The sequence below is a fragment of the Python bivittatus genome, unplaced genomic scaffold (assembly GCF_059951505.1).
Source record: "Python bivittatus isolate LINGU-HERP-01145 unplaced genomic scaffold, Pbiv_v1 ctg000350_np1212, whole genome shotgun sequence".
Taxonomy (NCBI): domain Eukaryota; kingdom Metazoa; phylum Chordata; class Lepidosauria; order Squamata; family Pythonidae; genus Python; species Python bivittatus.
In genome coordinates this window covers 43,348,879-43,375,871 of record NW_028277074.1, presented here as the reverse complement: position 1 = coordinate 43,375,871, position 26,993 = coordinate 43,348,879, and the positions used below count along the sequence as shown (strand labels likewise).

The 26,993-nt window shown below is 38.5% G+C and overlaps 2 protein-coding genes and 1 long non-coding RNA gene across 5 annotated transcripts in view; 1 reads left to right on the top strand and 2 right to left on the bottom strand.

Moving 5' to 3' along the window:
• Positions 1-237: 237 nt before the first annotated feature.
• LIPT1 (lipoyltransferase 1) lies at positions 238-3,450 on the bottom strand. 2 transcript variants are annotated; one of them, XM_007436076.4, is made up of 2 exons: positions 3,326-3,450; positions 238-2,279 (listed from the first exon to the last, which is right to left on the bottom strand). In XM_007436076.4, exon 2 carries the CDS (start codon positions 2,051-2,053, stop codon positions 935-937), a length of 1,119 nt encoding a protein of 372 aa, XP_007436138.1. In that variant the 5' UTR covers positions 2,054-2,279; positions 3,326-3,450; the 3' UTR covers positions 238-934. The 2 variants fall into 2 exon arrangements, with proteins under 2 accessions (XP_007436138.1, XP_025027512.1); XM_025171744.2 differs by lacking the exon at positions 3,326-3,450 and adding an exon at positions 3,058-3,307.
• Positions 3,451-6,142: 2,692 nt separating this feature from the next.
• Positions 6,143-10,195, bottom strand: LOC148215166 (uncharacterized). The gene is made up of 3 exons (XR_015796876.1): positions 10,057-10,195; positions 8,949-9,069; positions 6,143-8,648 (listed from the first exon to the last, which is right to left on the bottom strand). It is a non-coding gene; the product is annotated as an uncharacterized LOC148215166 (long non-coding RNA).
• A 118-nt stretch (positions 10,196-10,313) lies between these two features.
• Positions 10,314-26,993, top strand: part of TSGA10 (testis specific 10) — a 57,235-nt gene continuing 40,555 nt past the window's right edge. For both annotated transcript variants that reach the window (XM_088145031.1, XM_088145030.1), the window contains exons 1-4: positions 10,314-10,545; positions 14,240-14,359; positions 16,878-17,093; positions 18,177-18,242. In XM_088145031.1, the coding sequence (XP_088001157.1) occupies positions 10,489-10,545; positions 14,240-14,359; positions 16,878-17,093; positions 18,177-18,242 (459 nt within the window). In that variant the 5' untranslated portion in view covers positions 10,314-10,488. The remainder of the gene's footprint in view (positions 10,546-14,239; positions 14,360-16,877; positions 17,094-18,176; positions 18,243-26,993) is intronic.

Sequence of the window (26,993 nt, the reverse complement as noted above, 5' to 3'; positions counted from 1 at the left end):
ACATATACCCAGTAACATTCAAAAGGACAAGATTTCAATAAATGCAATTTGTTTACAGTTTCCCTGACATTCTGGATTTTTTTTTTTTATAATATTGTATGATTATAGTTTGAGCATGAAACTGAGCAAACTCAGGGAGGCAGTGAAGGACAGGAAGGCCTGGCGCAATATGGTTCATGGGGTCATGAAGAGTTGGACACGACTTAACGACTGAACAACAAATGATTATAGTTATAACCTGAACCTCTTTTAATTTATTTTTAATTTATACCAATAAATTTGTATTAATCAGAAGAATATAAGTTTTGGAATAAAAAAGAAATAAAGGCTTGTAAAAAAAATGTACATTGCACACTGATACAGATCTTCTTACTAGAATGGTGAAGTAAGAACTGGTAGAAAGTAATTTAAAGCAAAACAAGCCAAAAAAGCTTTCACAAGGTTGCTAACTAGTGCTACCCAGCTCAAGACAGGGAGATTTTCTAATTGGCAGAACAAATCATCTTTTAAATTTTGTTGATTACAACAGGAGTAATGTTTCAATGGCAGTTCCAGTGTGGCATAGTTTAGGGGTTTGGACTGGTAATATATTGAATTCAAAAGTGGCTTTTAGTTGTAGTTTTGCATCCACATTTTTGCCCACCCAACAGTGTATTATTATCGCATTCTTGGCTGCAACTCTACACTAAGTTACTTCCAAGTTCCATTAAATTCAATGGCGTTCACCTTTGAGAAGACATGTAAGGGGTGCAGTATCAATTAACTACCTCCTCTTTTAAGAAAACATTTATATTCAAGTTTTATTTTTGTTAAATAGTTATTACATCAACATTAAATCTGTTTACTGTACGTTCACTGAACTCTTATAAAATCATATATAACAAGCTTGTATTAGCAAACTGGTGAAATTCAAGAATCAAGCTCATCACATAATTTACATTAATGTTACAATCTTCTCACATAAGATATGCCATTTGCTGTGTAATTTAGAATCTGCACAAGTTCTCAGCAAAGCAGTTGCCACTGCAGTAGTTTCATTTGGGCAAAACCTGTTGCCAATGAGGCTGTTCCTAAGTTCATCATGCATATCCAGGGGTAGCCAGTTCCGAGGCACATCTATTTGGCAAGTTTCAATGTTGCCATTCTTTACATCCATACTTATCTGAATTTCAGCTCGGGATTGATCATGTTCTATATTAAAGGATGTGCTGATATTGAACTTCGGTGTTTTTCCATATAGCCAGTTCCAGGCTTTTAGTTCTCTGGCTTTATTATTAATTCCAGGGAATTCTGTTTCATCGGCTGGATTTATTACGTGGATATGGTTAGCAGTGTGATGATGTGAAGCATATTCGCCAGCAATGGCATCCATAAGCATTTCACAAGTTAATGTAGGATCTTCTTCAAAAAGATTTTTCACTAAGGCAGGCACACTTGGTGTGGCATTACTTTTGATCCCATTGTAAGGACTCTTTAACACAGATGTTAGAACAAATTTATCAGCACTGCACAGCAAGGTGCAATGGTGATAAGCAGTTGTTCTTCCTAATTTCGCAGCAGTTCCTGAAATTTTAAAGGTTTTGTTTAACAAGAGATCATATCTCTCAGTAGCCTGAACATCTAGTTGGGGGCGCAGGGTCTTTAAAGCTTTAACAACCAGTTTTAAATTTTCAATTCTTTCAAATTTTTTTCTGCTGGTGAAGAAGGTCAGATTAATGTTGCCTGGGTCATGGTAAACTGCACCTCCTCCACTTCTTCTTCGCGCAAGCTTTACACCCTTCTGCCTCATGACTCTAAGATTGCACTCCTGCCAGGGATTCTGATGCCGACCAATCACTACAGTAGAAGAATTTCTCCACAGGAAAAGAACATGTCTGTTCTCTAAATCCATGTTATCATGGATCCAGTCTTCTAATGCTAAATTCTGGTAAACGTCCTGAGACGCAGACTGTAGGATCAGCCCTCCTTCCTTTGCAGTTTTGAAGCCAGCAGCTGGAGCCTTGAGGACACAATATAATGGGAAGCATTTCTTCAGTGAAAACTGGATTATCATGTTATGAGGAAACAAAATAATCAAGTATCAAAGGCGATGAAAGTTTTGGCACTATTCAGAATCTTTCAAACCATTGTGTCAGTGTTGTGTTTTTTTTTCTTTTCAAAAGCACTGAAAGCAGTCTTAGATTATTTTAATAAAATATTGCTCCTTTTTGGTAGGTAGATGGAACCTCTAGTCAGTGAATAACATGCAGATATTCTTATTCAACATCTTTGCTGATAACCTATCAGAAAAAAAAATGAAGTTATGTCTGCCACAGCTCTCAGCAGTACACATACAAACCCAGTCCCCACATCCTCTGTAGGATTAAAATATTAAAATATTAACAAAAATTTAAAAAAGAGAAAGTAAAACAGTAAATGGCATAACAGGTAAACATAATTGAAACACTATAGAAAAGCTCACTTTTGAATTTCACAAGCAGAAACTGGAATAAAAGTTGCTAAGGTTGAGAAACACTGCACTAGAAAGATACTCCAACAGTTCTACACCCATTTTTCTTTTCTAGGATCCCTTAGTTCTGTTCCCTGTTTAGGCTACCTAAAAGCCTAGCAGGAGCTCTCAGGCCGCGGCCCAAATGGTTTAGCAGCCATGGGAAGACTTTTGATATTCCCATTGATACATACATCTTCGCACTTTTAAAGTTACTAATGCAGCTGCTTTGGGGATGATAAAGCAAGCCGAGTCTATTTCCTGACAGTTATGGTTCCTCAGCTCAAACCTGGGGATAATCATGTTTGCCAAACCTTTAAAGGTGCTAGCAAGGACATACACAGAAACACCCCAGGACAGATTTATAGCATGTGCTCTGCAGTTACGGATAGGTCATGAGGACAAGGTCCAGATATGCTGCAACCAAATGAATTCTTGAGGGGAAGACCAGTGGTAAATGTTGTTTCCCTGCTACATTCCGAATTTTAAAAAAAGTCCCATAATCGTTATGAAAAGGTTCAGCAAAGATGATGGGCGCCGTAGTACAAATACGTCTGGTGGATACCTACGGGGGAAGGCTGCTTCAGAGTAGGTGAAAGGCGGGCATAAGTTGATTGCAACAGTATTCAGCTGAAAACTCTGGACCGTGCAATCTTATACACTGATGCAAACGCGCCTTTTTCACGTGTACAGGATTGCAGCATCAGGGCAAGACAGAGCGCAGTTTAGGCACCGGAGAAAAGAGGGCTGCGCCTATGAACCTATCAAGGGCACGCTTGCCTCGCTGCAAAGTTCGCCAGACTGTGTTTAGGAGAGAAGAGCAAGCAACACATTTACCAGCTTCTCTCGGCGGGTCTTCAACCTATTGCAACGCAACAACTTTCGGCCCACGCCGGAACCGCGCGCGAGACCCGGGGAGCCAAGAAGGCGGGCTGCAGCCAGAAACAGAGGTTGACACGCGCATTTTTACATAGAGGCAAGAATGTAGAGAGCCGCTCATCCCATTGTTGGAACTCGCAACATCCCGATTGCTTAAGACTCTCTCCCCATACAGTACTTGTTTGGAGAAAGTGAGAACGAACCCTGAGAAAGGATTGCTGCAGAGAGTAGAGTCACCGATACGGGCCTTATTTTAAATATTTAAAATTGTAATGGTTTACATTACCCAGGAATAAATCCTTATAGCTCAAAGGACGTATTTCGAAATAGACTGCATTAAAAAATAAACTTTTATATGAATTCCCTCGAAACGATGGCTATTTTTTTTTAATTAGTATGTTTCGCTTATGGCAAACAAAGTGAAAGCAGAGAGAGGGAAAGCAATTATAATTATTTCTTTCGGAGGAAAAGTCTATGTTGATTTTTTTTATTGCCCATCTTAAAGAAAACTATTTAAAGATAAAACAGGCAGATCTGTACACGCCACGATGAAGTTTGTTTTTTAAGTTCGAAACAACTTTTTAAAGAAAAGACCAGTCTCGAATAAAAAACGGAGGAAGTTATGCAATTATTCCTACTTTGCAAACTGAAAGGGGGGTAGATTGACGGGCAACACATTGCTTTGCAAAGCTACAATGAAAGCAGATTTCTGTCTTTTCTTTGGGTGACCCACAGTTCCGGGGTTAAAAGGAACTCGAAAGTTAACGGGTAGTGTTACTCTTCCTTGTATTTTTCTCAGACAGTGTGCTTTCCAAAAGACTTCCGTGTCCGCACAACATTGCTTGGAGTTGCTCTTTTATCCGGGCACTTCCGCTTGGGGACAAAATTAGGGAGACGCACAATTTCCTTTCGTGCTGTCAGCTTCCGCTCATTGCCGATTACTGGTCCACGGAGGGGCGTCAGCAGTAGCCGGGCATCTTCTCTCTCTCTCCAGTTCTCTTTGTAAGGTGTTTAAAAGCAAGTCTCTCCTTAACGGGCACAGGAGAATGGCTGGATAGTTCTGCACGTATTGTTATCCTCCGGTAGTTCGAAGTGCTGCTGCAATGGCAGAAACTTATTTTCTGTTTTTAAGTTGATTGCAACACAGATTGCCAAAAAAAAAAAAAAAGGTTTTAAAACTTATACATTAAAAGTTTAAAAGTAAATTCTTATTTTAATCTTATAAAATGATACTGTCCATAAGTAAATACAACCATGTGTAGCAGGATTTACTCTGTTAAATATGTATACATATGTTTTACTGTGTGGCTAAATACTGTATTTTGAACTAAGCTCCATTGTCCATGCTCACTGGTAAAATTCCTTACAGTCCCATTGTCATCAACGGGATTTGGAAATGCTTAAGACTGGCTGTCATTACATCCTAATTGGTCAATACTGTATATCTGTAATAACAAAGGGAGGTGCAGGAGAATATTAATTCCTCATGCAAGCAAAGTTTTGCTCACAATCTTGTAATGAATATACCAAGGGAAACAGAAATGCTAAATGAACAGTAAATTTCAGAAAAGGCAGAGATACATGAGGTCAATTAGGTAACATAAGATGGATAATGGAGACATCAAGATATTCTGAAGTTTACTTTTCTTGTATTGTCTAGATGCCATGATGTGGAACATGTTAAAGCTAAAGGGTGTCCAGAATACCTGATCATTCTGGGGAACCTTGACAGTGAACAAAGAACTATTAAAAGAACTGAGTTTGAATAAACAGAATGGTTTAGAATAGAAAGGGAGTGAGGTAAGGATGCATATGCTTAATATAGCCAGTGAATATAAGTATGGAAGGACTGGAACAGATGAGAGAGCTGGAATCAAAATGTTTTTCTATTATGTTTTATTTTTACATTTAAAATTTTTAATATGAACTTTTTAATTGTAAATCTCGGTATTTGGATTGCAGTAGGATATAAATGTACTAAATAAATACAAAAATAATTGAGATATTCTACTTTGTTAGCAGATATGCAATGACACCACTTTGATAGTTAAAAATAAAGGAAGACAGAATTGCTCATTAGCAAAGTAACATGGAAAGTGAAAATCTGGATTAATGTAAAATATTAAGACAAAGGTAATGGCAATCAAAATGCTTAGCTTTCTTGGACTCAGAAATAATAATTACAACAAGAGCAACAATACAATTAAACTTGTATGCTGCTTGACTCCCAACAAATCAGGGCAGCTCACAACAATCAAGAAATGACAGTAAAATCAATAAAAGATAAAAGATGGTGTGGGGAAAATACATTTTTGGGTGAAGAAAGCAAATTTCTAGAGGCTTCAGATGAATAGGAGCGCCGTAATAAAATTGAAACAAAAAAATGTGCAGCACCCTTGGAGCTGCTGTGAACTACCAAGGCATTTGTCTTGAAGGAGGATGTGTTCTTCCTGGCATTTGGCACCTTTAACTGATTTGTTTCTTCTTTTCCTTGTAGATAGTAGATAACAGAGGTGGAGAAAGTAACTTGAGATTTATTACTTATGTATGCCTGCATCATCATATGAATATGTATGATGCAGGCTTTTCTCTTTCCCTTTCCTGAAATGTATAAATATCAGAACATCTCTTTTGTCTGCACTATCCCTTGGTGGGGTCCCCCTCCAGTAGGTACTGTCTAATAAACACTGCAGTGAAGCCTTGATTATTTTGCTTTCTTCACCCAAAAATGTATTTTTGTGTATTATGTATTCCACAGTGGTAAGTGCGACAGACCAGATGGATGGAAAGTGTTGAAAAAATAAAGAAATTAATTCAGGTAAATAAGCAATTTCAAACTTAGAAAAGATGATAGAAGAGAAGGGAGATCAGAAATGTGAAAGCAATTATTTTCTGAGAGATATTGTGAAAACTGGACATTGGGAAAGAGTGAATAAAAGATGGGACAACTTTCAGTTATGAATTTGGATATACTAAAAGTATCATACAGTCATTAGGAGTTGGAAGCAAGTTGATGGCACCTAAGTCGGGTTGGAGCCCTAATAAATACCCACTAAATTTGATCACCTGCACTTAAAAGTAGTAAAGTTTAGACTGATTTGTGTCAAATGCATGTCTTATTTTAAGGAGTCTGCAATTATGGTGCAGTAACACTTGCAACATAATGATGAGCACATGATAGGTATACCAAAGAAACTGAATATGGAAAAACAAAAATCCAAGGTCTGATCTGAGTTCTGCAATTCCTACCAACTTTTCTTCTCCCCCCACCCACCCAGCTTCAAGGGATACCAGCTGTAGAGGAGACACCAATAGAAGAAATCATATTATTAAATTACAGCTGTTTGTGGTACATTCTGCAAAATAATGGATAGCTCTAGAATCATCCTCACATTGTGAATGTAATAAAAACACACACCATTTATCAATTACTTACTATGACTTAATTTTGAGTAAGAATGCATAATATTGTGCAATAAGACTGCAGTCTTGTGCATAGTTCTAAATCCCTTTGAATACAGAAAAAGCATGCATGTGATCATATTGTATACTAATTTTCTCATAAGTAGTAGATACCAACTTTGAACTGGTCTGAAAACAAACATTACTATTTCCAATCATTACTATCCATACATTGATCTTCTACATGAAATCTACTACTTTAAAAAAAAGACATAAAAATGAGAAAAGAACTTCAAGTTTATTTTATAAAAAATTAATGTATATTCATTCAGAGTTATTTCTAGTGTTTATGACATATTACAAAACGGAATATGTCCAAGCAACATCGTGAAGAAATACTGTCCCATATGGAAGAAGGCATTTTTCTTTTCAAATGGAAGGCATTATTTCCAAAATATTCATAATTCATATATAAGTGGTAAAATATAAAGATTTAACAACATAAACATAGAATGAGTATTGAAACTAGTGAATTGCTACATTTGAATTGGCTCTTAAACTTTATTTTGTTTTTTCTAATTTACAGTTAGATTATTATGCAGTTCATATGTTTTAGCAGAACCATTTTAATAAATATTAGTGAACATCAGTTACTACCAAGCCATCATTTTCTTTAACTATGGTCTGAGAGCCCATAACATTGTTAGCACAATCTTCTGAATTAATGCTTGCATTATTTTGCATCCCATCTGGTATCTTTTTCCCTGTAATTTGGAAAAAGCCAGTTACAGGTCCTAGCTTGATTTCCTCTGTGTGTTGAAATAAATGTTCATTTGCATTTGAAGTTCCAATACTTGCATCATTCTGTATTACAGATACCGGAGTGTTAGTTTTACTGCAACACTTGCCCATTATGTAATAACTCTGAAAGAGTTAAAACTATCTCAAATTATCCTGAAATACAAAGTCAGTGAGGATGTTCTTCAGTAAGGCTGTTGTATAAACACTATATAGAAAAAAATATGTATATATCAGAATAACTAAAGGAATGCCAACCTATTTCATTCTAATTAATATTTTTGGTGATAGGAAAAAATGAAACATTAATAAAAGTCTCTATTCTTCTAAAATAAACATGCACTAATTCTGCTGAAAGGAGCACCAAGCATAATTTATTTTCTGGGTACGTTCATGAATTTACTGTATGGTACATAAATTCCTCTTTCCAGCAGGCATAATTACACCAATAGTAGAAATTCTTTCTCAGCCTTCTTTACTGAGATTTGTGAATTGGAAAATGTTCCTCTCCTAGTAAGCCAAATATGGTTTACCATTATCAGAGCAAGCCTTGGATTTGTATAGCTATCTTCCCTGGCATAGCCACAAAGAAATTGGAAAGCTCTGCTTCAGAATAACTGTAAATTAATACATTATCCACATTCTAAACTGGCTAATTTCACCTTTGGTTGTCTATGCTTGGAGAACATAGAAAAACAGAATTTTGCACACATTATGGCAAGTATGTTAGTGCCTTTTATGTACAAACATATTGTACGTGTATAATTCAGCTCAGAAACAATGGCCTGATTTAAGGATGGAAAAAGACCTTTGATAATCTCAGTATACACAAACAGATGATGCTAAATGTTGATCAGTGCACATATCAAGCTGTTCAAAAGATTCCAACCACTGAATTTTAATGTACAAAACAATGTATAGTTTCATATAATTACAGAAGTATTACTTTTATCATAAAAAATTAATCTTTAATATAAATTTAATGTATAACATTTTAATATAGAATAAATCTTAAAGGAACCTGGGTGTTTTTGTCGAGGCACATTGTTATCCATCAAAAGGCATTACCTGAATGGATTTCCTATGACAAGAAAAAAAGGTGAAAAATATGATAGGGAAAGATGCAAAAGTTACAAGTAGGAAATTAGTGGTTGACACCCCCCCTGCCCCATATCCCATATTTGAGGCAATGAAATTGCTGTCAAGACATGATTGGAAACATGATTACCAAATGGATATACAATATTATTTCAAATTACTGTGAAGGTTCATTCTGTAACTATAGTCAAAAACCAAACTCTTGTTAGATAAATGGCACCTAATAGCTTTTTCCCCCCTTTCCACATGTAAGTATTCTTAAAAAATAGTGCTCATTACGGACCTGAGATAAGCATCCTGGTGTGACTCTGGAACTGCTTGCATATGCTCCCCCTCTTTTCTCTCCACTTATTTCTGAAGAGATTGGCGCTGGTGTCACAGTCCCCAACAAGCTTGAAGGTCTTCTACACAGATGAGAACCTTTGTGTTGGCTGGTGGTTTGCCAAGCAATCTCCTGGTTACAAATTCCCTCTGCTGAAATCTACAGGGCCTAGTTTCCTTCTGTACCTCCCTTCAACCAACTGCTATGGAGAGCCCTCTAAGAAGTTCAAAGAAGCACTCCATTTCCTTTACCAAATGGAAGTAAATGTCATTATTTACAACATTCCCAAATGTTGCAATGTGAGGTGCAATTGCTCAGTATTAGCAAGTCATTCCTTTCTGTAGGACATTTACTTTCATTTCAGTGCCCTTTGCTTTTTAGACAGGCATGTATATTTTTACCCCTTACCCCTTTTTGTACTGCTACAAACTGTTCTTTGGGACTCTCCCTCTCTCTCAGCCCAACCCACCTCATAGGGTTGTTGTTGTGCGGAAAATGGAGGGAGTATTAGGTATGTTCACCACCTTGAGATAGATAAGATAGGTGAAAAAGTGGGACGATGATTATGATGATAATGTTTTATGGGTGGTGCGCATGAAGTTACACAGGGAGAGTGTGCAGTAGGCACAAGCAGAAACTGGAACAAAATTTGGAAGCCTCCAGCCATTCTAGTCATTCCCACTAGTCCCTTCCTAGTTTTCTCTTCTTTCCCTAGTATATCCTCAATGATCATTACGATCCTTAATAACTTCGTAACAACAACAACAGCAATAATGATAATAATAAAATAATCCCCGCCGCAAAACCCTTCCACAGATCCAAGGCCCCTAACAGCCGACCACGGAATGCGCGTCCGCCTGGGCGCTCAATGGAATTTTGGGAATCGCCCGCTCGGACCGGCCGCGCGTTCCCGACATCCCCGAGAGGCGTTTGAAGCACGAGCGGCGGTTGAAGCGGCGAGAGCGCGCCGCGCGTGCGCCCATGAAGGGGCGGGGTGGGGTCAAAAGCGGAGCATCACTAGGCCGGCTGAGTGTAACAGGTATCGAAAGCCCAAGGGGAGGGGGGTTACCAGGAGACGCCGAGGAGCCGAGAGGAGACAGTATTGTGGCAAGCCGGTAGGGGGCAGCGCCCCCGGGGAAGCGGGCGGCGTCCCGAGGAGACCGACGGCGACGGGCGAGCGGGGCCGTCGGGGCCAAGGCCGCTAGTGCCTGCCTGCCTGGCTGGCTGGCTGGCTGGCTCGGGGGGAGGAAGGACTCCCTGCCTTTCCCGGTGGACTCCCAGCCGGCCGCGCCTGCTCAGCAGTGACGGAGGCGGGTGGGCGCGGAGGATCGCCCCGCTGCTAGCCTGGTTGCTCATTGGCCTGTCTGGCTTGAGAGGGAAAAGGAGGCGAGGTTGCGGGTAAAGCTGAGAAGCAAGCTGAGGAATCCGGGAAGGAGAGAAGGAAGGAGAAAGAGAAAAGGCAGGCAGTACACTTTCTGGCGCTCACAATTTAGCTGCCGTCATGACCTCTAGGAAAAACCCTGGGCGCAGGAGGAAAAAAACAGAATTTCACGCAAAGGTACAAAGAGTCCATAGGGATTAAGGATAAGGAGGCACCCTACTGGCAGAGGTACTAATGAGGAGCTTTCGGGTTAATTGCACAGGGTGAGGACCTGTGACCCCGCAGGTCTTCTGAAATGGGGGTCCCGATAATTTTATGAAGGTTGAGGAGAGGTGGGATCATTGTCCCCAATTTCTGCTAGCCCCCCAAGTGGAAAGCACAAATAAACAAGGTTTATTGTCTTTAAAAGTTTATGTATGTGTCAGCTAGTCCTCAGAAGAAAATGTATGGATACATACACAGCAGTACAAATGTAACATAACTCAGTTAATAAAAATAATACTATTTTTTTGAAAAAAAGGGGGGGAAAGGCTGAAAATTCATGTTGCAAACAGAACAACTCCCCCAATTTTGACCATATTACCTGAATGTCTTATTCATTAAATCCATTGCTCCAGTTCAGGTATAGATTTCTCCTTCCAATGCTGTGTGACCGTTCTTCTACCTGCTTCTGTGTTTGATAAATCCATGATAGAGTCCAAATCCTGGTGATATAGCCAAGAACATGTGCACTCTTAAAACACAGCAATTAATTCAGAAGGGATAAACCTTTTTTTAAAAAAATATCCCTGGCATAATATGTGGGAAATATATCAGCTTTTTATTAGTTAGTTCGATATATATGGCCACCCATCTCACCATAGTGACTCAGCAGCTAACAACACAACCAACAACAAAGGTAGAATACACAGCAGCCCACTTGGATCACTGTCAGATTCATCATTTAAGAATATGTTCCTTGGTTAATATTTCCTTCTGAGAGTCCTCCTAAGGAGTTAAATTCTCAAGCAAAACAAACTCCATTGCCATGGTGAGTCTTACCCTGCACTGTGCCTGTCAAAAAGCAGGCATGGAATAATCCCTCTGGGCTTTGAGAAACATCCTTTTAATGTTGGATGTGAAACATTTGGAGGGCCACATTTTCCCCACTTCTAATGTAGGGAGCTGTACAGGGCATATGGAATTACCATGAAGGACAGGAGGAAGACCTGCTACCAAGACAGTAGTCAGATAAAGGGGCCTTGAGCACAGGCCAAGAAAAGAACTTGAGAAAATGTCTCAGGCAAGCTCCGCCCTCAGTCACACGAAAATAAAGTGAGGGAGAGGGAAAGCACATTCAGACATGCTATAGACTGTTACTATAGCTGTGACAATGAAAGCCCTGACCTGTATGGCATTGGTTTCTTAGTCTGGTCTGGTCTGGTCTGCCTTGTAGGGCTGACAGGAGTACGTGCAAATGAATATAATATACTTTTCATGTTTTTACTTAACAAAAATGACTAATTTTAGCTTGGCTTTTCCAAGTCATTGATTATCAAATTATTATGTTTTCCCACAGAAATCTGTGGAAGAGCTGCTTGCTGTGTGGTTTCATTTCTAAGCATGTATAATCCGTACTGTACTTTAGTTGTTGAGGTTGGTGTAGTTGTTTGTATTTATTGTAATTTTTAAAAGTTCTAAGGATATGCTAATATCAAAGGAGTTCATGAGGTTGGGACACAATACATTTTAATAAGGGGGTCTTTCATATCTGTTTGGATATTTATGGTATAAATACTCGATTCTGTCTTGCTGAGAATTTGATACTTGAGGTTCTTGATCAACAGATAGATTTTAAAATACTTCTTAACTGAAGGAATGTTTTATCCGTGATAGGAGCAGGAAATTTCATTTCCTTGTGTATTTCATTTCAGTTATTATAGTTGCTTAAAAAATATTCCTGTTGAGACCAATGAAAGGGAAAATACCAGTACATAGTTCTGGGACATGATCGTTGGGCAGATTAAGGGAAAATAAGCTTTTAGTTTCCCATGTATCTCACCCCTCCCCAACCCATTGGGGCAGCTATCCCTGTGGTACTTCCATAATTATCTTGGTTTCATTTGGCATATTGGAAAGTGGGGGAGGCTGTGGGACAGAATTGTTCGGCTAATGGAGCAGCATAGCCAAAACTTCAAGTAGCTTAGTCTTTAGCAGTTGACTGGATTGTTCTGCTGTTTGGGAACTGAATTTCAGGGAAATTAATTTTAAATAAGCATAGAAAGGTTTAGATTGCATTTGACATATTTCTCTTTTTAAACTTAAAATCTGCTATTCGTTATTGATAATGAATATTTTGCACTTTAATTTTTATATTACTTAAGTTTTTAATTCAAATCTAATAATTTCCATTAGTTGATCAGTTTTAAAGAAGTATCACAGAATAATCTTCCTGTTGTACAGTGCAATGCTAAGTGCATGTATTGGAACAAATACCATTCTAATCAATAGGATTTATTTTCAAATAAATTTGCATAACAATATTTGCATTCATGCTAAGCCCACTCTGAATAACTTTGGATGCATGTTGCTTTTTTAATTCCACTTGGCTGCTCCTATCAATAGAAGTGATTTGTATATGTGTTATATACACATATAAAGATATATGTGTTATATCTTTAAATTTGATAAGACTCTTCTCCATCTTTTCCATTTCATTTCAGTAAAATACCAGCAGAAGTGAAACGAGGTAGAGGAAAGCAGAAGCTAGATGGGATGGGAAATTAGGGAAATTTTTGAAGCTTATATTGGTTTGATTTAAAACATATAAATAATTAGATATTATACAAATTCATAGAAAAAGTCTTAAACTATAAAAGACCTAAAGTCTTAGATTTTAAAAAATTATATTAAAAAGTCTTAGATTTTTAAAAGTTAGATTTTAAAAAAGACTTAGATTAAAATAATTTTTACAAGGAGGGGTGAATTTTGTGTCCACCTATATCATTTGTAGTAAATGTGATTTCAGGACAGCCCCATGCAGAAAAAAAAAGATCTGTGCTTTAATTTCTTATTTTTGTATCATTATAGAATATGCAAGCATTGTGTCTGTGATTTTAGAATTCAGTCTGCCCATGTTAAAATCTTTAAATTATGTATTCATTAAATGGGGCTCTTGTTTAGGGCTTTTTTTGACCATTGATTTCTAGTAATCTCTTAACAGAATTTACAGAATTCACATTAACATCCTGCTTGTTATTTTCTTCAGATAGTTTAAGGCAAAATGAGTTGTGGAAACAGGAGAGTGGAACTGAGACATGCATGTTAAGAGAATTAACTTTTTACTACAGTATTCTATATTTTGTGAACCATGTTTTGATCTAACTTCTGATTATTTTGTAACTTGCCTCATTTACATAATACTTTCTGACTTGAACCCGTAACATTTTCTCAGGATTCCACATGTGTCCCCAAACTTAAAATGTAAGGTATTCCTGAACTATGTCACTCTTCTGCAATATTGTTTCTTCCAGGTATGTTGAACTACATTCCTACAGTTCTGTAATTCACCACTATCTTAGACAAAATCAGGTTGAGAAAAACTAATCACTGTTATTGAATTACTGGTAAAAATGTTGACAGACCTGCACCTATTTGAAGCCTCCCTTCAATATGATACAGGATAAATAGTACTTAAGCATGGTTTTTCCAAGAATCTCTGAATCCATTTAATTATCATGTAGTCCCTACTGAACCCTGTCAATTGAACTTGCATAAAAATTAGGCTAAAAATATTTTCATCTGGCAGTATCACACAGCTCATATTTTTCAGCTAAATATAGGAATAAATATACAAATTTAGACTGAAGTTATTTTTTTATTGTTTTCACAGAGGGTGACAACAAGAGAAGAGCTTGCATTAAGAGGTCCATTTACTGAAAGTGACAGAACTTCAAAATCAGAAGACAGCTTTAGAAGCAAAGACAAAATAATCCAGAAATTGCACTTAGAGGTGTTGTCATATGTTTCTGCTATTTTGTAACAACCAGATGTGTGGAATAAACTTCCAATGACATCATTTAGTTAGTCAGATGTGAGAAAATGGTTTTGTGTTCTCCATAGAGATGAAGGGACAAGATCATGGCCTAGGATCAGTGATGACATTTTATCATTATGACTTCGTACCTCTTATACTAATGGCCCTCCTACTATGTGTCTCCAGAAGAGTAAGCTCACTTGCTTATGGATGATATGGAGAGAGGCTAACCACCTAGATGTATCAAGACTACTTAGCTCTTGTCGGTCTGAATTCAGTCCTCATGGCAAAACAAGGTTGATGGTTTATTTAGAAACAGATAAAGATTGTGCTTGCCACTAAGAAAGTAAGTGTCAAACTTGATATAAGTTATTGATCACAAGATTGCCTATATGCATAAAGGCTAGAATAATAGCCACAACAGGAATTGATATTATTATTAGATGATATAGCGTTCATTGTGTTGTGAATGTTCCTAAGGCTAACACTATTAGTAGTACAGAATTCTCCTAATATGATCCCACCACTGGACAGCCATAAATAATTTTCAAGTATCCTGAAGTTACTAGATAGTTTAACATGTCATCTGAGCGGCAATATACATTCAACTGATTTAATTCTGGAATGAAGACACTAAATTTGATACAGATTTATTAGGACAGAATTTAAAAGCTATATTCTCATTCAGACTCCACATTTATAATTACAGTTTCCATGCATCTCATAGCACAACCAAACTTGATGACAGTAAAATACAGTTTTGAAGTCCTTGGAGAAAAATAAGATAAAGTAAAATGGTTTTATGGGAGAAGATTTGGTAGAAGAATTTCACTTCTCCCTGTTTATCATGCAGCATAAAATTTCCTTGTTCCTTTGTGTTGTATACCACCCAGAGTCACTCTTTTGTGAGATGGGCAGCTATATAAATATGATCAATAAATAAAATAAATTTTGTGTTAATTCAATGGTGACCCTGTTTTTTTACATACAGATCAAATGTAGCTTGAACTACAATTCCCATTATCTCTCCCAAATAGGTTTTCCAAACAGTTTACTGTATAATGTTGGTAAGAATTTATAATTTAAAGGAATTCTTCAAGTCTTAGCACTAAACCTAGTTCTGCTGCTTCTGTCTTTTAGTCTGTTTGACTTTACTGCTTCATACATGACAGATGGCCCACATTACCATAGAATAAAAACTGTCTATAACTGAGACCTCTGAGGTATCCAAAAAAGGTTCAGAATGTGCCAAGAGTCATAGAAAAAGTCATCAGAAATATATTGTGCCTTAGATCTAGAGTATTAAAACCATTTTATCACTGGACATACGTGAATTATATTCATATTATAAATAATCTCATCTATCCCTTTCATAACAAAGTGAAGAACAAGCTATGGAGATAGATAGTTTAGATCTAAGTTTTGAGTTCTGTTAATACAAATGCAAATAAACTGCATTCCTTAAAATTTATCATTGAGCATTTCATTTAATTTACCCATTAACTTAAATACAATACATTGCTGTTTTTTTTAACGTCAGTAAATTTAATCCTGATCATAGCCCAATTCTGAGGACTCCTTTTTCATTTATGGCCCCACCATATGTGGTATTTGTGCTGTCCCATAAATCATTATTGTGAAGCTTTTCCCACAACATTGCCTTTCTTTGACAGTGGAACTCTTTCAGGCTCAGCTATAGTCTAGCTCAAACTGCAAAAACATAGCTATTTATGTTACTAGTGCTGTATGGGTTTGGAAATGGGGTGTTTTTCTATTCAACTTGTCTCATCCCACCTCCCACTTCCTGAACTTAGAGCTCTTTTAGTAAATTTCACAGGGAACAAAATTGGGGAACCTAATTTAATCTAAGCCATTTCATAACCATGAGTAGAAAATTGTCTGAATTGATTTTCTAGTCTATGTATACATTATGCATTGAACTCTTACTTCACCATCTCCTAGTCTCTGGGTTTAAGTGAGTTCTTACTCTCTTCTTCCCCACCTTCCCAAGCACGAATAGAAATTACAATCTACAGTGATGGGGGTAGTTCCTGCAAAAAGCAGTGGGTTGCAAAACTACAGTATAATACCATTAGTGTAGCTTTAATTGAGAATTTACATGCAGAAAGAATCATATGTTGATGGCCAGGGAGCATTGCAAAATAGTGAGACATTATTTTTTCATCTTTGTATTTGGAGGGGCTAAGGAGATTTTTGTTAACTGCAAAACCTGCTGCTAGCTCGGGGTAAGCTAGTAATTATATATTTTTTATACTCTGTGATTGATTGGTTGGAGGGAACACTGATTTGTTCATGGGTTTCCTTGCCTTTTTTCAGTGTTTTGTTTTCAGCAGGAGTAAATATAATTACTCAAAATGCTTTATAGAGATGGGAAAGTGGAAATACTGGCATGTACAAGGCCTTACTTCATCCAATATATTTACAAATTTATTGCTGTGATAAACATAAACATTTGTTTTGTTTGTCTTACCAGATTGAACATCTAAAAGCAAAAAATCTTGATTTGGAGAAGCATGTTGCGAAACTACTTAATAGTAAAGAGGAAGTAACAACCCAAGTGGATGATTTGACCAGTGAGAATGAATATCTTTGTAAAGAACTTGCTCATGTAGACAAGATAGCTGAACAGCTGGAAAAAGAAAAAGAATTTGTACTTGATAGTGCTGACCAGGAACTTTCAGAAGCCAAGGTACTTGAATTATTACATGAAATGTTTTATACATGCAGTGCATTTATAGTCTATGTTGCATTGTTAGTTTTAATAGATGGAAAATCAGAAGAAAAAATGGAGTAAACATGACATTATGGGTAATCTTCAGCTTACATCCGTTTGCTCAGCAACTGTTCAAAGTTACAGCAGTGCTGAAAAAATGGACTTAAGACTGGTCCTCATAGTTCTGGCCATAGCAGCGTCCCCACAGTCACATGATCGTAATCTGGGTGCTCAGGTGTCTGCCTTGCAATTACAACATTGCAGCAAGCCATGTCATGTGATCTCCATTTGCAACTTTCCTTGCTGGCTTCCTACAAGTCAATGGGGAAGCCAGCAGGGAAGGTTTTGCTTCAGTAAGTCACTTCCACCACATCTTCTCCCAAGGAGCCCGCTATGGAGTATGAGATCCCAGGAATCTTGTGTGCCATAGCACCATCTTCCCACACTCTGTAGCCCGTGTCCACCTGCCCATAGTACCCTGCTTGCACGTCCCACTGGCCTGCATTCTCCAGAACCTGCCCATGCACCTCACCAGCCAGCTCACGCTCCCCAGTGCTTGCCCACACCTCTTGCCAGTCCTCCCACAGCCTCCGCCGATCCACCCATGGGCCCCACCAACCTGCCCATGTTCCATAGTGCCTGCCTGCCTACAGTACCCCCCACCCTCCACATGCTCCTTGCCTGGGACTCCTGCTTCTTCCTGGGTTACGACGGTATGCAGGACTGCTGGGATTGCTGTTGCTAAGTGATGTGGTCATGTGACTTCATACTTTACAACTGCATCGCTTAGCAGTGGCAATCCTGATCCCAATTGCCATCATAACCCAAGGACTACCCATATTGGATGTTCTAGTTACACTGTAAGATTACTGTACCCATGATTTAAGAAATGTATATATAGTTTTATATGGAGTGCCTACTCTCCAATAAGAGATATGTAAATATGTGATTTCTGCAGGGTTGAGGGAAGTGGGCCCATTATTTCTACCATTGCTATGTATCTGTTATTTGACCATAGCCCATTTTCATGTAACTACTTAAATGTTTTTTTCTTTCTAGTCTCAGATTAAATGCCAACAAAATACTATTAAAAAATTGGAGCATACGGTCAGCATTCTTAAATCTGTAAGTTATTCATATCTTTCCTTTGCTAATATATACTATTTCACTTGTACTCTACAACTGATACTTATTTTACTAGCTAGTTAAATTATTTCATTAAAAAGCTTAGGATACTGTACACCTATGAATATTATAGACACATAAGCACACACTGTGTAACTGCACAATAAGAAACTAAAGAGAATTAAATTTTCTCACCACCATATGGATGGAAACTATAAATATGATGTAGCAGTAGAAATGGTAAAACACCAGATAAAAATATAGTAAAACCACCAGAGCACAGAATAAAATAAATTCTAAAAATAGGAGCAAAGACCTAAAACTGGGATGGGCAGTCCTATTGGCTTAAGGCCATGCCAGACTTTGCATTGGTATATCAGCAACTGTATTGCAAAAAAGCATATTTGACAAAATGTTAAGTAAATTAAGTTAAAAGCATTTAAAATTATTCCTGTGTATTTAATAATTTCCTCTTCTGTCATTAAGGTTAGCTAGATGAAGTATATGAACTACTCTAAAAACAATTCCTAACCCTAATGAACAATCTAGTTGCCCTACTTATACTAGATTAGTTTCCAGATGTTCTTCAGGTAGCCTCATATATACCATTCTGCAGTAGTCCAAACATAGTGGAGTCATAACTGTAGTACCAGCTTTAGCTATGAAAAGGTATTCTGAGATATTAATGGTTCAACTGATAACAATGGATCTGTTATTATTATGTATCTGATTTTTCAGGATGTCAAACATGCTTCACAGCAGAATAAATACTGCTTAGACAAAAAGTTAACCAATCACAGAATTTCCTTCTTGTCCTATTGGGCCTCAATTTACTGAGTTTCAATTTATTAATGCTATCCTTCTGAAGAAGTTGCCTGACTTGGATATGGCTGTATAATTTTACAATGATTCTTTCTCTTTTTTTTTTTTTGGTGGTGATGGGGGATTTTCGTCAATGACCAGCAAAATTTGAAAAAAATACAGCACAAAAGTAAGATCAAATAGATGAGATAAAATACTAGTATAACAAAGCTTGGTGATTTCCTCAGCTATGAGACAGGGCAGGAGATGGGGAGGCACTATTTGAGGTGAAAGGCAAAAGGAGGTGAGGCTTGAGATGCCCTAGTGCTATGAGGGGGCATTTCAATCAATCAAAATTAATTTATGGTCCAAGATCTTTTATTACAGATAAAAGGCCAATTGATCAATAATTTGCTGGGTTGTATTTATCACCTTTATTGTAAATTGGGATAATAATAGAGTTAAGCCAATCTTTAGGGAGACATAAGGAATTATTTATGGCTGTGAAGAGGGGAGCAAACACAGAAGCCCACCATGTAAATTTAAGAATTCTGGTAAGATTAAATCTTTATCAGGAGCTTTACTATTTTCCAACTGAGAAATTAATTGAGGTGAAAGACAAACAGGGGTGAGGCTTGAGATGTCCCAGTGCTATGAGGAGGCATTTGGTTATGGCCTGGTGGGTGGTTAGGTGGTTTTAATCTGTGGTAGTTTTAGCATGGTTGGGGTGTTATGTTATGACCAAGTGAGGAAGCTTTCTGATAGTTGGCTTAGGATACTGTGTCTTCTGCGGGAAATGAATATTTCTTGTGTTTCCTTTAGTAGGGTGGGAGTGAGGAATCTAGTTACCTTTTTTTAGATAGGGATTCTAGTAGTTATATCCCTGTAGTGTTGGGCTGAGAGAGATATGGCGGGAGGTGTCGGGAAGCCATTCTAGGGGAAGGGAAATCTCCAATTTAGTGGTGATCTCCACTTCCACCCTGATTGCCCATCCTGGAGACCAGGTGGTCAAGTTGCCAATGTTGCTGGGCTCAAGGTGCTACTGGTTAATGCCAGATCTATTTGTAATAAGACCATCTTGATCCACAATTTAGTGCTGGATGAAGCAGCAGATCTGGCATGTGTTACTGAGACCTGACTGGGCAAGGGCAACAGTATGGTCTTGTCAGAGATCTGTCCAGCCAATTATTGGGTCCTTCAGCATCCTCAACACCAGGATGGGGGAGGTGGGATGGTTTTGATAATAAAAGACCCTCTATTTGTGACCAAAGGCCCTTTTGTGCAATACCAGGATGTGAGTGCCTATTTCTTTGTTTGCGCTATAGAAACAAGCTGGGGATCCTGCTGGTGTATAGACTGCCCTGTTGCTCAGCAGGTTCCCTCCCCAAGCTTCTAGAGTTAATCTCTGGATTGGTAGTGGAGAACTTCCATGTTTTTAGTGTTGGGGGATTTCAATCTGCCTGTTCTGAGGGTTGGCTCTGGTAAGGCTGAGGAGTTCATGGCCTATGGCAACCATAGGCTTGTTTCAGATAATCTCAGGCCCAGTACATATAGGCAGCTACACTTTAGATCATGTGTTTGTGTCTGAACAGATGTTGTGTGATCTCAAGATGGAGGAGATTTTCATTACCCTATTGCCATGGTCAGACCATGCTCTGATCCAGTTGCAGTTGGTAGCCACCCATGTTCTCTGTGGGGCAGAGAGACATATTCAGATGATATGCCCCAGGTGCCTCATGGATCCTGTTGGCTTTCAAAGGGCAGGAAGTTTGGCTCAGTGCTTGGTGAACAACTGGCAACAGAAGGAGAACCAAGCACTGGATATTATTACCCCTGTGTGGCCCATTTCTGGAAACCGATCCTGGTTCTCACCTTGGTTTACTGAAGTCTTCCAGGAGATGAAGTGCTCGGCAGCAAATAACCTTCTCATTGTGAAGGAATAAATTTTGCCTATTGGAGAGAATCACACAAGGAATATCACACACAAGGAATACTTCTTCTGCAGCTTGACACTCCCATCAATTGCACATCTTTTGACTATAAAGTAGTGACAATCAGTGTGAAAACTCTTAAATACTGTAATTCCTTTTTTTTTCTTTTCTGGTCTTGACTCCTGGTCAAGTCCTGGTCAAGCTTGCACTAGTCCCTGGCACACTTTAAAACTGGCTCTTTTTATTCCCCTTTTGCTTCTACTAGGGGTGAACTCACATCCTCCCAATATTTGTTGGCATCTGTTTTTCTAATTGGATAGACTATTTCCTATACCAGCTGCCTCCCATTTTAAATTTTGCCAGCCTAGCCTGTAGATAATCCCTCAAATAATATTACAAATTGTCCTCGACTTACGACCACAATTGGGATCAGAATTTCTATTGCTAAGCAATGCGGTCATAAAGTGAGATGTCATGTGACCTCATCATTTAGTCACCATAATTCCAGCAGTCCTGGCTGCCATCATTAACCAAGAATCACAGGTCATTAAGCGAGTACACACCGCAATTTAAGCCATCCCTCAGTAAGGTAAGGGACTGCCTCCAACTCCCCCCATGCACCTATCTCTCCCCATCTCTGCCCTTCTGGCCACCCTGCACCCTGCCTTGCACCCTACCTGGGCTGGACTTTTGCTTTGTGCCGGGGGAAAAAAAAGCCAAAAAAAGCTCCTGGAGTGTAGCATGCCAAAACGCCCCTTTGTGCCACGCTGCTGCTTAGGGACTGCTTTTGGCTTTTTCCTTTCCTTTCCTTTCCTTTCCTTTCCTTTCCTTTCCTTTCCTTTCCTTTCCTTTCCTTTCCTTTCCTTTCCTTTCCTTTCCTTTCCTTTCCTTTCCTTTCCTTTCCTTTCCTTTCCTAGCACAAAGCAAAAGTCCAGCCTCGCCCCACCCAAGAGCACAGTGCAAAGGGGCTTTTTGGTGTACTGCGGGTCTGGGGCTGCTTTTGGCTTTTTTTTTTTTCCTCAGCCAAAGCCCAGCCCAGCCTGGCCCAGCAGCCAGGCCGGGCATGTCTCATCAGCAGTAGGAGCAAGAAGACGATGAAGGTCAGCTGTGGAGCACAGGGTGGCAAGGGGACAAAAGGGCATAGTTGGGGGGGAGATGGGTGGGGGGAGCTGAAGTGCCCCTGTGGTTGTAAGTGCGGGCGGGCTGCCAAGCACCCAAATTTTGATCACAAGACCATGGGGGTGCTGCAACGACTGTAACTTCAGGCACTGATTGTAAGTCAGTTTTTTCAGCACATTTGGAGCTTTGAACAGTCACTGAATGAATGGTCATAAGTCAAAGACTACCTGTATGCTAATGTGAAAGCCAGCAACCATACAACAATTACAAAATTTGTAGGAAAAATGCATTTCACTAACACTGCTGATTTGCCACTATGAAGAAGAGAAGTCATGCTTGTCATCTTAGCATTTGCTATGATTCCCAACTCAGTCAAACCAATGTACCTGTTCATGTAACAGACTACAAAGATAAATGCTTTGAAAAACAGCAGATTAAAGATGCTGTCAGCAAGCCCAGACTTGATAAAAGAATGCTAGATGCACTTATATGATGTGCAGTGTAAGAACAATCAAAGGATGTTGGAGACACTTTGCAGGTGGGACAGATTGTGGTGCGGCAGGAATTTGTGCCCAGAATGTGTCCTGCTATGTGGTTGTCATGGCAGCATGAAGTTTTGAGTCATTTTTAAAATTTATTTATGAGATTTGTCTACTGCCTGAAACCAGCTGGACTAAAGGTAGCTCATAGATCTTACATATAAAACAGGGCTTCCAGGGAAGAAATGGCCGATTGAACACCGCTCCGTTCTTTGTGGAGCTGGTGCCCACAGCAATTAGAGGAGCTAGCCTTGGTCCACCTCTTCGGAGTCACTTTCAGGTAAAGCAGATCAACAGAATCTCCCCCAGGTACTCCTTACAGAGTTTCCCCACGAAAAGACTGCAATGTAGCAATCTCTAGCGGGTGGAATGCTCTGGGAGTTGAGGGAAACAGCGAGCCCAAGCTGTGGTGCAGAGCCTTCAGAAGGACACTAGATTTGCTTTACTTCCTCTTTTAACTAACATTGTAAATTGCCTATCTGTGATTTATTTGGTAATTAAAAACCTCCTGAAAGATAAGTTGCTGTAAACCGGGAGAATTTCCTTCTATCCTGGGAGAAAGAACACTAAAGTAAGTTCAAAGATCAAAAATAAATATTTTCATGTTTAGAAACAGTGAAAGGGAATTAAGAATGTTGATTGGGGACAGTTAAGAGGCTAGATGGATTTGAAACAGCTTTTTTAAGGATTGTTTTAAATGTTTAAGAAAATACAGTAAGTGAATTTGGATTTAATTACAAGAAAATCTGCCTTGGGAAAGTTTTGCTTCTGAAAATAAACACAAGATAAGACAGAGCTTTCAAGGTCAGAGGGAACGGAGACTAGAGGAATATATCTCTTAACATAATGGAGAAGTATCTTTCAAAGAAGAATTTTTAGCTGTTTGGAGTCAGTGTGTCCAGGAAATATTTTTAAAATTGGGACTAACAGAGGTTGTAGAAGAAAATATTTTACTGGATAAAATAGCAATGGAGGATGACTTGAATAAGGACTCTAAAATGGACTTTAAAGAAATGCCAGATTATAAGAGAGACATGGAAGATATGGAAAAAGATGCAGAGGATCTGAAGATGGACTTAAAGTTGCTTGATTGTGAGAATGATATGGAAAAAATGGACCAGAAGAGTGACTTTGAGAATTACCCTACTTTGGATATACAGAAGGGAAATACCAAATCTCTGAAACCTTTTCTGAAAATAGATAGGAAGAGAATGATAAGAGATTGTTATTTAGGATGTTATTTGGAGAAGAGACTGAAGACTTTTCAAAAAAAAGAGAAAGGAATTTAAAGTGGACTTACCAGATCAAGGTTAAATTGTCCATGTTTTGATCTTGGATTGTTAATATTGAATTTTCTTTCTCTGACCAGGACTGTAAGACGATAATTTATACCTGTAAATGTTATTTATTTGGTTTAGGTTAAAACACATACAGTATGTGATTATTATTGGTCTTTTTATGCTTAAGGGGAGAGATCTTTTAGGTTTCGTTTCTGAGAAAAAACTTAGAAGTTAAAATGCAAAATAGACCTATTTGTTTAAGCTTAAAATATGTAGTTTATTATTACTGGCACGCTTGATGCTTTTGCTGATTAGATTGAATATTTTGAATATTTTTTATAATTCGGTTATTGTTTAGGGATGAGAAAGGGATGAAGAAAGGTATTTTTTAGTAATATTAGAAAAGGTGTTAAATTACTTTTAATACATATACTTGTTTGGAGGGAGGGTGAAGACATCTTTTATTTTTCTTTGTCTTCTTTCTTTTGTTGTTTGTAGGTTTTTTTAGTTTTGTATTAGTTTTTATATATATAAACTTTAATAGAAATGTTAAAAAAGACCTTACATATAAAACACAATAAAATCAATTTAATAATTGATTTTTATTTTTTTTATTTTTTTATTTAATATAAAATGTATAAGACTGCCCAACTCACAATGACTCTTGGTGGCATGCTGATTAAAAGCAAAACCCCATACATTAAGACAAATAAAAGATAGCAATAACTAGGGAATCAACATACCCTAATACATTAGCGTAAATCACATTCAGGTAGATGCATCCCTCACCTAACCCAGGGTGTGGGGAAAAAGCCAACTTTTCAAGGCTTATTTGAAGGACAGTAATTATATCCAGGGATATACAATTTCAGAGGGCAGTCACTGTGATAGAAGGCACACTTCCTGTGTACCATCAGATAGTATTCCTTTAAGAATAGGACCTGTAACATGCTTACTCTGTTAGATTTTATAGGATGGGCAGAGATAATGGGAGAGAGGCAGTCCTTCAAATAACCAGTCCCTGTGCCATGAAGGGCGTTATAGGTAACAACCAACATATTGAATTGTACCTGGAAGCTTACTGGTAACCAGTGCACCTCATGCAGTAAAGTGTTACACAGATATACCAAGACAAGCCCATAACTGTCTGCACTGCTGCATTTTGGATCAATTGCAGCTTCTGAAGGGTTTTGAAGGGCAGTCCCATGTAGAGTGTGTTACATGTGAGGTTAATATTGCATGAATGACTACAAAAAGGGATTCCTAGTCCAGTAAGAGGTGCAATTTGCACACCGGTTGAATCTGGGCAAATACCCTCCTGTCCATTGTTGCCACCTGTTCATTGACTGGAGCTGCAAATCCAGGAGGACCCCTGAAAATGCATACCAGTTCTGTCTGAGGCAGGGTCACCCAATTCAGAGCTAAAGATGAAAAAATGGAAAATCCCAGGTAGAAAATTATAAATACAGTATAATTCCTGATTAAATTAATGTTAAAGGTAATAAGATAAAATTTATTGAATATGGCACCACTAATTATAATTGATCCTTAAAGGCCTTCCAGAAGGCCTGTGTTTTCACCTGATTCCAGAAGGCCATGAGTCTGGGGGCCATTCTTGTCTTAGGAAACAAGCTATTCCAAAGGAGGGAGTTTCTACAGAGAGTGCCCACTGTTGAGCCCCTTCCTGCTATGCTATACCACCTGGTAAGTGGAGATCCTTAGCAGGCACTCCCTAGTTATCCAAGTAGGATGGGCAGAAATTATTGGGGAATGGCAGTCTCTAAGGTACCCCAGCCCCAAGCCATATAGGACTTTATAGATAGTGACTAGCATCTTGAATTGCGCTGGGAACCCTACTGGTAATCAGTGCATCTTCTGCAACAGATATATAACATGGTAATATTGTAACTGACTACTGAGCGTGAGTGCTGTTGTGTTCTGGATCAGCTGAAGTTTCCAGGTAGTCTTCAAGGGCAGCCCCATGTACAGTATATTATAGAAATCTAGAGACAACAAGGGCATGAATGATCCTCTTCAGCACATAATGTTCCAGGTAAGGCCATAACAGGTGCATCAGCTAAAGCTGTGCACCAGCTCTCCTGACCACAATCTCTACCTGTTCTTTGAGCAGTATTGTAGCTGTAATCCCAGAGGAGCCCCGGATTACAAGTTTGTTTTTTGGGGAGAAACACTGCCTCATCAAGAACCAAAGAAGGTGCAATCTTGAATCAGTCTCTAAGTCAACAGCTACTCCATATTGCTTGGCTTGAATCTGAACTTGTTTTTTCCCATTCCAATCCTGATAGTTTCTGCACACTGGGTCTTGACTTCCACTACATCTCCCAACAGACCCAGAATGAAGATGTATCACTGAGTAGCATCTGCATATTGATGATACTTCACCCTGAACCAATGGATGACCTCATCCTGTACTTTCATGTAGATATTAAACAGGGTTGGGAAAAAAACTGAATCCTGAGGCACTCCATAAAGAAGTTCTCATGGTACCAATCTCTACCCCTCACCCCCAGCTAGCCTATCCTTCCCTCAAAGGGTCCAGGGCACTTTGAACAGTGTAGCTGGCTAATATTCTGCAGACTCAGTAAGGGAGGAGAAGTAATTATGCTTTGCCACCTTTATTGTCACAAAGTAGACTTTTATCTGAGCTCTTATGTCCAGTCACATTTGCTTCTTGTTATATACCAGTGTCACTTCAGGCATCTCTTAACTCACTTCATTTCCCAGAGCTCCTCATTACTAAGTACAAGCGTGGGATTTACAAACTGCTTAGATCTTTTTGTGTTAAATATGGCCACTGGCAGAGACTACCCTGGGGGTTTCATCTAATGGCCTGGACTAGGTACTAGTTCCATTTTCATAGGCGACATTTCCTGTAGATTAGCCCATTAATTGCTCCATTTTCAAACTGATCCTCAAGTAGAGAGCAATTATTTTCCTGGTCACCATCCAAATCACTAAACTCACAAGAAATTCACATCAAGTTTTTTACACCTGATTCCTCAGATTCTCTTGCTATCTAGTAGTCAATAAGTCTGGTAAGGTAGATAAAGAGATTGGTGG